Source organism: Pelecanus crispus, chromosome 1 (genome assembly GCF_030463565.1).
Source record: "Pelecanus crispus isolate bPelCri1 chromosome 1, bPelCri1.pri, whole genome shotgun sequence".
NCBI lineage: Eukaryota > Metazoa > Chordata > Aves > Pelecaniformes > Pelecanidae > Pelecanus > Pelecanus crispus.
This window is the reverse complement of record NC_134643.1, coordinates 125364867-125381068: the sequence shown is the minus strand read 5'-3', so window position 1 is coordinate 125381068 and position 16202 is coordinate 125364867. Positions and strand designations below refer to the sequence as shown.

General features: G+C 36.3%; 1 protein-coding gene across 2 annotated transcripts in view; it reads left to right on the top strand.

Moving 5' to 3' along the window:
* The window catches only part of BRWD1 (bromodomain and WD repeat domain containing 1), a 65457-nt gene that overhangs the window by 27285 nt on the left and 21970 nt on the right, over positions 1-16202 (top strand). For both annotated transcript variants that reach the window (XM_075728048.1, XM_075728049.1), the window contains 9 exons: positions 837-977; positions 3073-3158; positions 4073-4268; positions 5300-5416; positions 5532-5639; positions 6040-6164; positions 6279-6361; positions 6814-6925; positions 12841-12902. In XM_075728048.1, coding sequence (XP_075584163.1) covers positions 837-977; positions 3073-3158; positions 4073-4268; positions 5300-5416; positions 5532-5639; positions 6040-6164; positions 6279-6361; positions 6814-6925; positions 12841-12902 — 1030 coding nt within the window. The remainder of the gene's footprint in view (positions 1-836; positions 978-3072; positions 3159-4072; positions 4269-5299; positions 5417-5531; positions 5640-6039; positions 6165-6278; positions 6362-6813; positions 6926-12840; positions 12903-16202) is intronic.

The window sequence follows — 16202 nt, the reverse complement described above, 5'->3', positions numbered from 1 at the left end:
CTGATTCAGCTTCCACTTATTGCAGGACAAGGTTTGATTTATTTTTACCCATACCTAGAATTCTTTTTTTCTTTAAGTCTTGCTGCCTTCCATCTAAGGTATTTGGTAGTAATTTTTAAAGGCAGGCTTGATTTCAGGCCATTCTGGTTTTACTGCAGTTAAAGTTTCAGACAGTTGTTGCAGGTCCATGCTAAAGCATTGAAGCACAAGTGAGAATGTTCAGGGTCCTATATTTGAAGAATTATAGGCTATATTGCTATTCCCTTGTCATTTTACTTTAGATGACAGTGTTTTTTGTGTGAGGCAACTTTTTCAGACTTGCCCGATTTTGAATGACTTTTTCATTATCTATTTTTTGGAAGAGATCAGTATGAAGGAAAAAATAGTTATTGTACTGTTTTTATAAGACAGTGGCCTGATTTGCTGCGTCTTGCAGTACAAAACAATTTGCCTCAAGAATTCTATTGCATGATCTCCTTAACTGGGGGGAGTTGAGGATTTCTCAGAATTGCATGTTGTAGGCAGTTAATGTCTTGATTCTGTAAATAACTTTATCAGGTAATGTGATTGGACCTGTCACTTAGAGTAGTTTATAAAGAGCAATTTCTTAGAACAACTACTAAATCTTAAATTGGAAATAGCAAATTTAAAACTATTGGCTTACAGGAAAATTACTTCTTGTTAAAAGCAGTTTTGACATGATCAGGCTGTGATGTGATGAGGCTGTTTCAGTTTTTACATTCAGCAGTGCTTTTAGCTGCCCTTTCACCCCCATAAAAGTTCGCCACATACATACTTTTGTGTAACTTCTTTTTTTCACTTCCTATATAAATTAGAGTGACTCTGAGTCTTCATTAATACAATCTAAGCGTAGACTGCATAGACGGAAATATCCCAATTACCGAACACGGAATAACATTGAACAACTGGAATCTTCTGATGAGGAAAGAGATAACTGCTTTGGCTTGATAGAGCAGGTAAGTTCTCTTCTGAGTTCTGTATTTTGAACTTGAGTTCCTCAATAAGTGAAGTTTCATGTAAATGTGCCTTTTCTCTTAAAACAAAAAAGCAAACAAAAAACCCCCATCAGTTACCAGGGGAAGTATTTCTGTAAGCATCATAATTATTAGCACTTCTCAAACCTAGTTGTCAGTTGCTTTAATAATGGCAGTCTTTCCTGTCATTTTATAAATGGCTGAACTATTTTTGCTGAGAATCTTCTAAATCAAATCCACAGCCCAAGGCAAAAAAGCGATGTACAATGCTGAGGTTGGCTTAAAGCAAAGTTTGGATTTTAGATGTGCTTTGTTGTTTTTCTGTGAAAACCTTCCAAATTTTGTGCACACACATAAAACTGGAAGTTTTGAAGGTTCTTGATAAAGCATCGTATGTCCTGGTAATGTGATTCTCCCACAGAGTCTGTTTATCCTGGCCAAGGCCTGGCTTGGGGTGAAACAGGACTTTGCCATGAGTAGCAGGAGCTTTTGACTGCTGGTTAGCAGATGCTGTAAATCGGTGGTAGGACTTCTTGGACTACAGTTGTCTTGCCTTGCACACAAGGAAATAGTCTCAAACTGGGAAAGAGTAAAGAAAAAGTAAAGGAGTAGAGAAGATCGAATGTGTTGGACTAGTCACTTTGTTAAGGAAGAATGGTGAACAAAATACAGGATGTTCAGGAGATAAGATAATTTTATAAGTAAGATGAAGAATGATATTCTTTGGAAATGGACTCTCTTCTCCTAGCCTCTTAGTAAAGAACTCTTATGCATTTAAAAAAAATAAGTTACTTAAATTTAGTGAAAAGTTCAGGTTTTCCTTACTTTGGGAATAGGGGGGGAGCTGACAGGAGACTTCTGGCACCTGACAAATTCAAAGCACACGGAGTGCAAGTAGGAGAGTTATGTGTGCTGTCCTGTAAATACTACATACACTTCAATATTTTTTGAAGAAGTGATGTTAGATCTAATAATACTATAAGAAGCCGAGCTTTGATGTAAATGGTGGGGTTTTTTTTGTTTGTTTGTTTGTTTTGTTATCCTACAAATAGTAGGATAAAAGAGAAGAACTAAGTTAGTATTGTCCATCCTGTACACTGTATGAACAGGTCTTGGGGGAAGACTGTTAACTTTATTACTCTGAAAATGACAAACAAATAATCAGTTGGACTAATTCAAAGAGTATCGAACTAGAAGTTGCAAGTTAAATCTTGTTTTCTTACTCTTTTTTTTTTTTTCTTTTTGCTTGGCAATATATACCTTGAGACATGAGCAGTGCATTATACTTAGTCATTTCAGTTATGGAAAACATATTTAAAACATAAAGTTAATGCAAATAAATTTTTGAACAACAATCAGGAAAGTACTTAAGTTGTAATATAGTTTGATGTATCTTGACTGTTTAGTTTTGCATTTAAATATGTGCATGAATGCACCCAGTTGGTCAATCAGTTGACACTAAAATCAGAAAAATCACCTGATTTCTAACTTGTATAACTGCTGGGAAAAAAAAATCATAGAAGTGCTACTCCTGTAATGGAATATACCCATGCTGTGTACGGGTGGGAGATGTGATAGTTTTCCTCGCTTTGTTCCTTTCGCAATCTTTAAATTCTTCCTTTGTTTTCTAGTGAGCTAGATTTTACTCTGTACTTCACATGACCTAATTACAGCATCATGAGTCTGGAATTTGAAGAAATCAAAGTCATCCACCACTTTGTTCTGATAAATAATGTAAACTCAGACTAGAAAACAATAGAACTGTCATATGGTAGGGGGATAGAAATGCTGCTTTGTGAAGAGTGGCTACAGCAGGTGGATACACATGTGGCTAATAAAATGTGAGTGAATATACAGAAGTTCATGATTAATAGTGCACTCCTGAGGTTAAGAGGATAAGTTGAAAGCAGCTACAAAAAAAGAACTACTTTCATTTCCATTTTAACAACTCTTTTTACCAAATTTCTTCCTAACTTGATAATATGCAGATGTGAATGGAAAATGTGTTTTATGTTTCAAACCCTTAAAACATGTGCTGTGAGAGTTTTGGATTGACTCTGCATATTTTTAAATTCAGGAAGCTGAAGAAAGTGAGGGCTCTGGCTCATCTGATGAAGAGGAAGAGTGGAGAAGTGACAAGAAAAGCAACAGTAATAGTTCTAGGTAAAAGCAAACAAACAAATCCCAGCTTTTACTGTAATGAGTTTTACTTGAATTTTGGCAAGTTGGAAGTTGTGTGGAAGTTCTGTTGTGCTTCGTATGTAATAATACTTTGAAGGGTACTGTGCTGACACGTTGCATTGTTATTTAGTGTTCCATTTCACCAAAACATTTCTGTCTTTTAATGTTGTTTCAAACCCTTTTGCTTTTTTGCTAGATGGCAAGGAGAAAGAAGATAGCCTGGGATATTTTTTATAGCGTGTTTTGTTCTGTTGGTTTTTGAGGGGTAGGGGGTTTTGTTTGGTTTGGGGGTTTGTTTTATTTTGTTTTTTAATAATACAGCAACAGTCAGTTGCTTGCTCTTACAAAAATGGTTGAAAAAAAAACCCTTAATTTTGATATTTTAGAACTTTATTTAGAACTGAAGTTACAGATAACTTTTTAATCACTTTACTGTGGCTTTTTTAGATAGTCTTTCTAGAACTCTATAGTAGGAGAACTAAAAAATACTGAGACACAGACAGATATAAAACAAGCAAATGTGTACCTGTGAGATTTGTATAACTGTCTTTAAAGAATTTAAGCAGTGTTCGGCTAGTGTGTTCTTAAGGGAAGGCTCTTAACTAGTCCAGAATTTCATTGCAAAACTTTCTTGAATAAAATGACTGATTCTAGGATTCACCAGGCTTGAGTTTTTTTAAAAAACATGCTTAGAATGACTGTGTGTTTGCAAAAAACTATGTTGACCATCAAGTGAAGTAATTGTTACAACAGGTCAAAGTAATTTTAGTTCTTTTGATAGTGCTTTCAACAGAAATCTGTATCTGCAGGTATTTGGCTAAGAGAATTTAGAATTCTGAAATACTGACAACTTGATTCTATGTTTGTATTTCCCTGACCCCATCCACTATGGGCAGTGATTCTTCAAGTAGATATTCTGACTGGATCGCTGATGCAGGGATTAACCTACAACCTCCCGTACGGACTTCTCGACGGAAAGTGATCAGATATTGCAGTACTTCAGAAGATGAAGTGTCAGCGGAGAAATCATCTCCTCCAAAGAGAAGAAGAAGAAAAAGGAGAAAAAAGCCCAAACCAAAAAAGCAGGAGGAGGTATACAGTTAATTTCTTCTACTCGCTCTTTAATAAATTTCTGTCTTAGGTTTTTAGACCTCTTCACTGGAAACTGTTAAAGTAATTGTTACTGCCATTGGACAAGGAAATTGGTATCACTACATACAGTGTACCCTTAATGAGTTTGAGATCATTCCAAATGCAAGGTATCTACTGATTTGTATGGAAGAATCTGCATTCCAAGTGAAGTCATTTTCACTTTTCAAATAAAAAGAGTTCTCAAGGTTGCTGGTATCAAAGGGGAAATGTGATTATTAAATAACTGTACAGAATATTAGACTAAAAGCCTGTTAAACTGTCTGGTTTTAAGTAATGTATCTTTTTTTGAAAACTGAGTGGATATAGTCACTGTATTTACAGTGGCCATTTAGAATTGGGTTGAATTTTTAATTTTTTGTAGGTTACAATAATTACTCTTTTTTTTTAAGTTACCAAAATTTAAGTTTATTTAAATAATTATCCTTTTTTAAGTTACAATAGCTATTATTTGCCATTTTCTACCATGAAGGGGCAAACAGATATTTTTTTTTTTTTTTTTTTTTTTTTTTTTTTTTTTAATTCTTGGGGTAATTTTGTATTTTTTTCTCTCCATCCTTTCACTTTCTTCCAAGTAGTCTCAAAATTGTATTTTTGGAACTGTTTTAATGTGAATATTTACTGTATCTCATAATTTTTCATCTTCAAATAGTTTCTTGCAGCTTGATAGATTTTTAATTGGGCGCTGAGACTGCCATCTAAATTATAAAACTTTTGTTTCTCTTAAGACCTGCATAATAGTAATCTTGCTCATGCAAATCTTCATATAGGAAAGGAATGCTTAGTGTTAGTACTGCAAATACAGTTACAACTCGAGCCAAGCCTTGGAGAAATTTTGCTAATAGGTTTTGGAAATGTACACTAGTCTTTTATAAGTTAAGCTTTTGTCTGCCAATTAAAATGGAATGAGTTGTTTTGATGTCATGTCAGCAATATGTCCATTATGTCTAATTTTACTCTCTATTAATGTGAAGGCTAATGCTCCAACACAACCAGTAAACTTGGAATTCTCATATGATTGGCACCCTCCCATTTGGATAACAGACACAGCTCTTCGAAGATCTCCTTTTGTTCCTCAGATGGGTGACGAGGTAGGAATATTGATTAAAATCTTCAAATGCTTGTGTTAACTATCATTATAGTTACTAAATATAGGATAACATTTATTGTTTGGGGTTATTTTTTTGTTTGGTTCATTTCTTTTAGGTAATATATTTCCGACAAGGACATGAAGCTTACATTGAAGCAGTTAGAAGAAATAACATTTATGAACTGAATCCACACAAGGAGCCATGGAGAAAAGTAGCCCTTAGGGTAGGTCTGCATTGAAAATACTGTGGGTTCAACACTAGTAGTCTGTGAATGTAGAGTCGTACTACACTGCAAAACATTGATTTATGAGGTTATGCAGTTTCCCATAATGTTTCCCTATGGAAACAATAGGGGAAAGTGTCTTCAATTACCAGAGCATCTTCAGAGTTACCTGTGGGAAGCCTGAACATAAATAGCTGTGTTAAAATTGCCAAGCCTGACAGACTTCCACTGAAATCTCAAATGGCCAAGTCTTCCATTGAAATCTCAAATACAGTTTCAATAGTTTTGGCTTTTTCAATGTGGGTACCACTAATGTGCTTGGTTAACTAATGTTATGTTAATAGTTCTGTGCATAGTCCGGGAGGTAATATTTGCTGAAACTGTTTGTTCTTACCTGTAGGATCAGGAATTGGTAAAAATAGTTGGAATTAGATATGAAGTTGGTCCTCCCACATTGTGTTGCCTCAAGCTTGCCTTTATAGATCATGCCACTGGAAAACATACAGACAAATCATTTTCCATCAGGTATGTGCATTTTTATTTTTCTGAAAAATATTTAAAAATAAGGTTTTTTTAAAGCTTCTTCCTAAAGCCCTAAGACACGCACACATGAAAGGGATTTTTTTTTTTTTTAACTAGATACCATGATATGCCAGATGTTATCGACTTCCTTATATTACGTCAGTTCTATGATGAAGCGCGGCAAAGGAACTGGCAAGCTTGTAAGTGTGTTTTCTAAGTATTTGACTAAATGATTTTGAAATCAAAAATTTGTCCTTGGCTAATTGCTGAATATGCTAGATGTTGCTTGCTTGTAGCTTCAGAGGGCTCTCTGGTAGCTAAGGTCCCTTTGCCCATTAGAAATTTGAGCCTACTGACTGCTGTACTAAGCATTTTGGAGGGATTACCATAGATCTTAGATACAGTCTTCAGAACATATATTGAGACTGTAGCATTCCCTTTTCTCATTTTATAGCTAAGTAGCAAACTTTTTCAGATTTTAGCACTTGTATTTTTTTGGTATAATAAGTGGTTTCACCTTTTATTGAATATCAGTGGGTTTAGAACTTTAAACTGAAATACATTGATCAAAAGTTTTCCTAATTGCAAATAGAAGAAGCATAGTTAAATAACTTTCTTAGTAGAATATCTGAGCAGACTTTTTTTGCTCTAGCTGATAGGTTCCGATCCATTATTGATGATGCATGGTGGTTTGGAACAGTGTTGGGTCAAGAACCGTATCAGCCTCAATATCCTGATAGTCACTTTCAGTGTTACAGTGTTAAGTAAGTATGAAAAGATTTTACACTTCCAATGTTGGTAGTGCGGGTTGCCTCTTACATAGCTGGCTTACTGGTATGAGAATGTATAAATTGTTCAAATGATTTTACTGGATGTATTATCACTTCTTAATGGTTTCAAGTTGCTAATCTAGCACAACATGAATATGTAATAACTTGTGGCAACTTTTTAGTCAATAGTAATACGGTAAAAGAAGTTATTGACCTCTTTCGCGTTTGCAAATCATTTCTGTAATGACTAGTGCTGAATCTCTTCCATGAAGCAAGCAATGCAATTTCCAGTGTACATGAATCATTATTCTTCATTGATAATTGGTTTTGGATGGAGCACGCTGTATCTCTTCTGTTGCTGCTGACATCATGATACTATGCTTCAAGTTCTCACGCTTCCGTCTTCCACAATATAGTCCACAGGAGCAAGTGTATGTACAAGATGATCTCATGCTATCACTTGAGACTCCTGTAGAGGATGTTTCCAAACTATTGCTGTCTCTTCTTGCTTGACCACGAATGTAAAGACAGAACTTGAGTCTCTTCTCTGCCTAGTGGTGTTCTGCCATAATTCCTTACTGTGTAGATCCCACTTGCAGTTTCACCTTTTGATTTCCTCTTTGGGTGATACTTAGCTGGATAACTGGCAGATAGTGTAACCCTATGTTACCTGTAACAGACACATCCCTTTGACCAGTCTGCTTGTCAGGAGATAATACTGCCTAGATGAAGGCATATAATACCAAGTGCATTGTTCAAAACATGGCAAATTGAGCAAACCAAGGGTATTAGAGTAGAAAAAAATAACTGCTTAAACAGGAAAGGCCAGGAACATCCAAGTCAAACTAGTATGAGGATAGTTGGATCCATACCTTCTTTACCAAGGTGTGTTCTGAAAAATGACCCCCTGCTGTCCCCCCATGACAGTTTGACATTAGTGGTGTTCCTGTGCACCTTCTTTCATATCAACAAAGAGGTCCTTCATACAAAGGAGAAGAAAGGTGAACAAAGTTAACTCTGGACCTCGGTGTTCAGAATTGGGATATTGTCCTTGTCCTGCCCTGTCCAAGTTGTCTGGAATGGTTCTGGAATTTTGCTTGCTTTGGATTCCCACAGCAAGGGAGGACTGTAAGCAGAATAACCAGTGAACACATAATATTCCTATTCCTGTCATGACCAGAGATTCTTCCCATGTCTTCTACAGTATATTTGATATTCAGAGTTTCATTGTTAGAGGGCTTTAAATTTTTTTTTTTTCACTCACAGGCTTTTGAACCTGTCACTCATCCCAAAGAAAGGAAGTACTTGTAGCTAATAGACAATTGTGTGAGACTGCCAAGATTGCATTACATATTTTGGTTCCTTGTCTCATCTACTTGTCATCTTTCCCGTTGATTTTCCTTAGTGGGAAGGTGTAAGTAACTTCTGGATTGAAGTTCTTGCCTATTTGCTTTTGGCAAGTGAATTTTCACTTTTGCTTCTACAGCTACAATTAGCAATTTGGCACTCTTGATGTGCTGTAAATAAAAGTGGCATCAGCATTAATTCTCTACAACAGATCATCTGACCACAAAGAACTTCCTCATGTTCCTGACAGTGATAAAGCTAAGACTGCTCCACAAAGGATCTGTCAGTATGTGCAAATACTTGTCTTTTCTTTCTGACAGTTGCTTAATCACCCACAAGGAGAAAGTATATACAGACAAAAAATTGAAATCTGGACTATCTGTACATTGATTTCTTGCCCTCATTTCATTCTCCTTCAGACTCTTCTCTTACCTAAAGAGGGAATCTTGACAAACTAGATTGGTGCTGTATGCTTACTGACATCTTACTCATATGCCAGGCATGAGGGGTAGTACACTTAGATCATATCTCCTGCAGGTGATGTAGAAGTAAAAATTCTCAAGTTACCAGATAGTATATTTTCCCTTGTTTTGTGAAATGATAGACAGATTAAAAATCCACTGAGTCCAGATACCAGTATGAAAATACAACTAAATCTTATTTCAAAGTACTAAATTTTATGTTAGATATCTCAAACCCTTTGATATGCTACCATGGGGAATATACGTTACACCTTCCATAGGTTACACCTTCCATAGGTTACACCTTCCATAGGTTACACCTTCCATAGGTATGTTTTGTTATGTTACCACAGTTGTTCCTTAAGAGTAAGTTTAGATTGGCTTTTTGGTTGTTTTCTTGCCCAGTTCAAAATCAAGTTTCCAGTTATGAAAAATAGCCTATAGCCAATTTCCTAGACTCCTTTCTTCTGTGAACACTAAAGGATATTTCAGTACCTTAATGTACCAGCCTGTAACAGAAGGAAGTCCAGAGCTGCTTTGAAGTTAGCTTAGTAATTGAATAGGTAAGGAATGCAGTGCTCTTTAAAGAGCACTTTCAAAAGAGAGCTCTAAAGATTTGTGCTGCTTTTGTAGAGAATGTGACTCTGTTCTACCTTGACTTGCAAACAACTCTTCTAGAGAAGATCTCTGAGATATGTATATGAAATGTCTGGAGTGTTTTGCAGGTATATTTAGGTTTTGTGACTTGGCTGGGTCCTCAGGTCTTTTTGTAAATATGATCCTTTGTTGAAGAATCTTAAGTCTTGTCTACCTAAGCATCTGGATCTGGTTCAGCAGCAATAGCTTCCTAATTTACATTCATATGCTTTACACATTGGATGAAAAACGATTTTTAAATACCTTTCATTTTACTTCTGTTTAAACGGGAAAAAACAACCTAAACACAAATGGTTGTGACTCTCTTGGAAAAACTGAAGTATGCTGTCTCTCTTCTTCGGGAGAACTCAGGATTTGGGTTATGGTGCTTTTTTAGGTGGTAGAATTTTGCTATTCCATCTGAGTTTGAGCATCTGCAGTTGTTTTTTGCTGCTTCTGAGACAAAGAACTTTACTGGAATAGAAGTGCTTTTTATTTTATGCCAGAAACAACCTTTGAAAGCTGGCTTTAGAACACTCGATGGAGAGTGTGGGGAAACTACATTTGAATTAGATGAAGGGGAGTAATTGCCATGTAACTTTAATTGAAAGTCTTATTGGTAACCACGCACTTTGTCAGTTGTCACACACTTAGGAATCATCTCAAATCATCACGATCACTATTGTATAGATAATAAATAAATAGAAGATGTATAAATTGAATGTTTTGCTATTTTATTGGCCCAGACAAAAATAGGTATCTGTGTAGAAGCAGCTTTATAGACTATTAAGTTGCATTACCTGGATGAATGGAGCTTAAGTGGAACTAGAAGAGGCTTAAGCTGTACTAAACTGTATTGATAAAGTCTGTCAGGCTATATTATGAAGTAGTATATACATTTATGAATACCAGCAACTTCTGAAGTACATTCACTGGGGAGCAGAACTCGATAGATGAACCTTCAGAGCCTTCAGAACTCTGTTAGTTCATAAACATCAAATAGGCTGAATGTGGATGGATCAAAGTTTTCCTAAGTTGATGGGTAGTCCAAAATAATGGAGAGGAGGTGCTCTTGCCTGAGCAGAGTTTTAGATACAAAATATTGTGAGGATGATCATCTCAGTTTTCAGTTTGTTTGAAATAAATATACAGGAGGTATTAGACCAGATATCTAAGTCTATTAAGTTGTAAGACGTAGATGGCATTCACCCAGGCATTTGAAGAACTCCGATATGAAACTTCTGGCAAGGTTGCAAACTGTCCTACACTTGGACCCTGTACTAGAGGACTGGAAGATCGCTATTGTAACTCCTGCCAACCGAAAAGGGTCTGGAGGGAAATTGGTGAACTATAGGCTGATATATTTGACTTCAGTTTCTGGTATGTGCCTATGATAAAGAATAACACTATTGAGCATAAGGATAAACCCAGCTGTAGGATAGAGACAGCACTGCATCTGTACAGGGAAGTTCTACCTCTCTACCCCTTTTGAAGTTCAGTGACTTTGTTAGTAAGCATATGAATAAAGTGGACAATATATATTTGGATTTTTTTTAAGAAGCCCTTGACAGGATTTCTCTTCAAGAGTTGTTAAAGAAACTAAGATGACGATTGGAGAAAATACTTCTATGTGTTGAAAATTGGTTAAAGGTGCAACAGAGTGGTTCTTAACAATCGGTGTTTCAGGCTGGAGTAGTGGGCTCCCCCAGGAATTGGTGCTGGGACCAGCTCTAGTCCTTGTCCTTCTAAGCCTCTTGGAGGGTGCGCACTGTGAGATATCCAAGGTCTGTAAATATTGCACGTCATTTCAGGGAGTAGTCAAATATCACCCTAAAGGTGAGGACTTCCAGAAAGACTTCATAAAACTGACTGGGTTAAAAAGTGCCAGATAATTTTCAGCATAGATGTATGTTAGGTAGGATGTCTGAGGAAACAATGGTCTCGTTTATGCTTATATGACATTGAGCTCATTAATAGATTCAGCTGAAGACAGAAATGTTGAGGTAGTCATTGACAGTTCTCAAAATGTCAGTTGTGTGTGCAGTGGCAGCTACAAAAATCAACAAGGTGTTGGCCACCATCAGAAAGGGTATCAGGGACAACACACTATTACTTGCTGCTTTCTGGCACTGTGATGTGCTGATGTCTTGATGCATTTTGGGTCTCAGCGTCTAAAGGAAGGCGTAATGACTTTGGGAAAGGTACAGAGAAGGGCAACTAAAATGATTAAGAGTAAGTACCAGATGTTTTGTGGGTTAAGACTGAAAAAAAAAGTGACTCTTCAGGTGGAAGAGAAGGGTGAAAGGGGTGCATTCATAGTTCACAAAATCATAAGAGTGACAGGCAAGGTGAATAGAGAATTATTACTCACCAGATTCTGTAATGACTGAACTAGAGGTGCATGTTGAAATCTGTAGGGGATTTGTTTAAAGGAGTTTGAGATTGGTTTTCGTAACATTGGGGCTAGTGAACTTTGGAAATACATTTACACAGGGGGCTGTGGAAACAGTATTAGCAGGTTCAAAAAGGTATTGGACAAAACCAAACAGATACTAGAGGAAATAGGTTGGGATGTATTCACAAAAATGCCCAGAGGAATACAGTGATCATGAATGCTGTAAGTGCGAGTAGAATGGACTTGTACCAGGATCATACTGTCACCGTAAATAGCATCTCCCAATAATAGTTTCAAAGACACAAATTACTGGTCTAGCTGGACCAGTAGGGTGTTAAGCTGATCCGGTTGGGCATTTCTTATCTTGGAAATACCAAAATTCATTGATATTTTTGTATTGTTAAAAACATGTAAAAATCTGCCCAAATGTAGTAGGATTTGGAAAGATCTCTAAATTATATTCATACCTAATAGTTAAGTATCAGAGAATATACAGATACACTGTCAATAGCAACGATGTTTGCCTTTGCTTCCTCTTGGTCCTTACTTAACTTCAGTTTCTTCATTTTATACTTACTCTGTCTTAATGTGGTCTGTCTTATAAATGAAATGTTAATATACCAAATACCTCACTCACTGTTCTTCCTTTCTCTGAAACATTCCATGGACTTGTGCAACCACTCTTGTGATTAGCAAAAAAATCCTTTCCCCTGTGTGTTTTTTCTTGATCTTCCCCTTGATGTTCTTATCTCATTTTTCCAAGTGTATAGCTTATTTTTTTATTCTGCAACTTCTTGATACAGGCTTTGTAAAATTGATTTTTATATTGGGTAAGTTGCTTATAGTCAAAATCAGGAGCACAATTTTAATTTGAAATTCATTATGAAGAATGTTTCTTTTATGCACTGTGACAGCTCACTGCTAGTTAATGCTTTTGTTTATATGCATGTTTATTAGTATATTTTATGAATACCTAAAAATAGCTGTGATTTTTAAATATGATTGGAGGGAGTACTTCTGAGTCAAGATAACTTTAATTTTTTTTTTTTTCCCCTAACTTGGTGAATCAGATGGGACAATGGTGAAATTGAAAAGCTTAGCCCGTGGGACATGGAACCAGTTCCTGATAATGGTAGGTAAAAATTCACTTAATAAAACAGTTTAACATGCTTCTCCCTCTTTCCACTTCCTTCATTTCATGCAAGTAGTGGACTTTAGATGATTCCTATCTGTCTTGTGACTCTTGCCACTAAATCATTGGAGTACAGTATCTGTTGTGCATATCTACATAACACGTGGAACTGATATGGTGATAGCTATCCTTGAAATTATAGAGAATGTCAGCAGGGTGTTTTGTTAAAGCAAGAAAGTTCTTAAAGACAGTCTTGCTTCAGATTTGGTGAAGTACCTTGAATATACATATATTTTTTTCCCTTTGCATCTTCCAGAGCAATTTTGAAGGAAATACTTTAAATGTGTAGCTCTGGCGTATGCAATAAAACCTGCTACTTCCAAATGTCATGTTTCAAAAACATCTCAAGTTTCAAAAAAACCAGTTTGTTGCAATACACTATACTATAGGGGGGTGGAGGAAGAATATGTATAAAATAATTTCCAGTCAGCAAATCCTTACTGCATATAGTTTAAAACCAGCAATTTTTAAGGTTTGCTAATCAAATCTAAATTAACCGTAAATGAAACAGTTGGATTCCTGGTTTGTCCTACTCAATTCGGTTTTCCAGTGCTTGTCCATACCAGCTGAGGGGAGGGAAGAAAGTTTGTGAAATACTGAGGGAGTAGTTATGGAATGAGCTGTCTGTCAAAAAGATACTAATTTTCTTAATAACCTTTGCTAGGAGTTCTCTTGTTTCCCAGACACCAGAAAGACTTATGCTGTGGTTTTTTTCTTAAATACAAATATACTGTACACATGTGGATGTTCTCAGTATCTGCCTGAGTGTCTAATCTTTGAAGTGTTAGCTGGCTGCTTCAGTCATATCTTGTGATGACAAATTCCACAAAACAGTCCGAAATCAAAACATGAAATTGAAATCTTTATACACTTGGGTTTATAGAAAACAAGTAATCAGTAGGATTTTGGTTTTACACACACACAAATTTAATTGAAACATTCCGTTTTCTCATCACCAACATCTGTCTCCTAACACAGAGAAGCTTTTCTTACTCATCATGAACTGGTTAATGCTTCCCATGTATGTCACTGTGAGACAGTCATATTACTCTTAGAGGCTCACAAGCCTTACATGTGAACTTAAGTCAGGATTTATTTTGTTAACAGGACAAATTATCAATTTCTTCTGAACGCTGTATACTATGTTTTAAGTTGCTGTTCATATCAGTGCATTAATTATCAGTTCTTCCTCCTATGGATTGAAATATAAAGAGTAGTATTCTCAACCACTTAAGTTTGACAGCATAAAGGAACTAGAATTCTTGAAATTGCTACACTGGCAATGTAATGACAGACATCCTACAGACGCTAATTTAAATCTGGATAGTATTACATGTGTAAGTCATCGTTTACTGGCTATATCAGAGGCAAATTGTAACTTCTTTCTTTGATCTAGTAAGTTGTTACTTTGCCATGTTAAGAGCTTAAGGTTTAATTGATATGAGGAGCTACGACTTTACCGTAGAAAAATCGGGAAGGGGGACACACAAAAAAAGCTAAAAGCTCGTGTGTCTTTTGTGGACAAGGTCAAAGAGTTGAGAACATCCTCTGAACAGGTCAAGAATAAGCACCACAGCAGCCACTAAGCTAGAGGAAGAACAAAAATTGTCTGAAGACAATCCAGAACTATTTATTTTCTACCTTTCTTTCCAGGCAGAAAATGGCAGTTTGTAGGGAAGTAAAGCTCTTACAGAAAGGTTTTGTGTATTTATAGAAAGCATTATTATGTTAACAATATAGGATAAAACAGGGGTTAAACCCATTCTTCTTTGCTTTCTCTTCCTTTCTTCAATTGAATGACTTTCAGATCAAACTGAAGTTGTACTTTGTGTTTGCCACTCTTCCCTCAAAATATTTCTTCATTCAGTTTACTAAGACAGATGTGTGGGAGAAGAACAGCACTGAGGTTGGACTAACTAGCAGGTCACAACTTTAATTTGTTACCTTTTGTATCCTGCAAGCATAAGTTTTGGCTCATGTTTATCAAGATACAGTATCAGATGTCAAACTCTGGTCTTGTCAGGGACAATGCTGTCAAGACCAGGAAAAGCTGGTACATGTGGACCTGAAAGTTCAGTTTTCAGCAGCCTGCTTACTAAACCACTATTGGTGTGGACTGGCTGTCCTGTCTGTTAACTGTCTGTACCTATACTGTAAGCACTGCAACTCTCCTTCTGGGGGGTTCGGCTTTCTGTGACTCATTTACTCCTGAAGATTAGACCATACAGTCATTCTATCTATCTCTATATATATGTATAGAAAAACATGCCAGGAGTTACGAAAAGTCTTCGGTGTCACATATACCAGGGTGCTGCAAAGAACACAAACCAGAGTTATTTACAAACCAGAGTTATTTACATGATTGTTGAGAAGGACAGAGTTTTTGTTTGTTTTAGTCAGTCATTCTGCTTTAGTTGTTAATCCTGCAGGAGAAAATCCCTCTTGAGCGCTTGTGCAATGGAGTACCAGATACCATATTGAGTTCTTCTTGACACAACCCTGTGTAAGTGTAGAAGCATTACTTGCTGCTTTCTCTTAGTGTTGTCTTCAGGAAGTTTGGTTGCAGAATTTGTTTCAGCTCGAAGATGGGTTGGAAGGATCATCTAAGTGAGTCATCTCTGCCCCTTCAGCTTTTCTTAGCACCTTTTTGTATTTTATCCATTTGCTTCTTGAAGAACTGCTTCATTACTCTTCCCTTAATTGGTTTAGTGGTGGACTTGGTAGTGTTAGGTTAATGGTTGGACTGGATGATCTTAAAGGTCTTTTCCAACCTAAACAATTCTATGATTCTATGATCTTTAGTACTATTTCAGTGGATAACAAATACTGTTAGGGCTCTGTCAGTGCAGTAATGAACGGAGAACTAGAAAAGGACTTTGGGTTATTAAGACTAACCCTGTTCAGCTGAAGGAAAAAATAGTCCTTTTTGTAAACTTAGACGATCCCCCACTAAAGCTTGGGTTTTTTTCTCTACAGTAGTTGTAGCTGAAATGTATTTTAGAATTTGTATGCAACATATTTGTAGATTACAGTCATCATAACTGACAAGAACCCTGTCCTCTTTCTTGCTTTCATTTTTAATGGACAGACTCTCAATGCTAATGGAAGTTCTTACTGTTAGTTTCTAGCTATAAGCCTACACACTTTATACTGTTGAATTTTTCTGCTTATAAAAAATAATCATCTGCTAATTCCAGTTGTCCTAATCAGTACAAAGAAGTGATCTTGCCTACACACAGT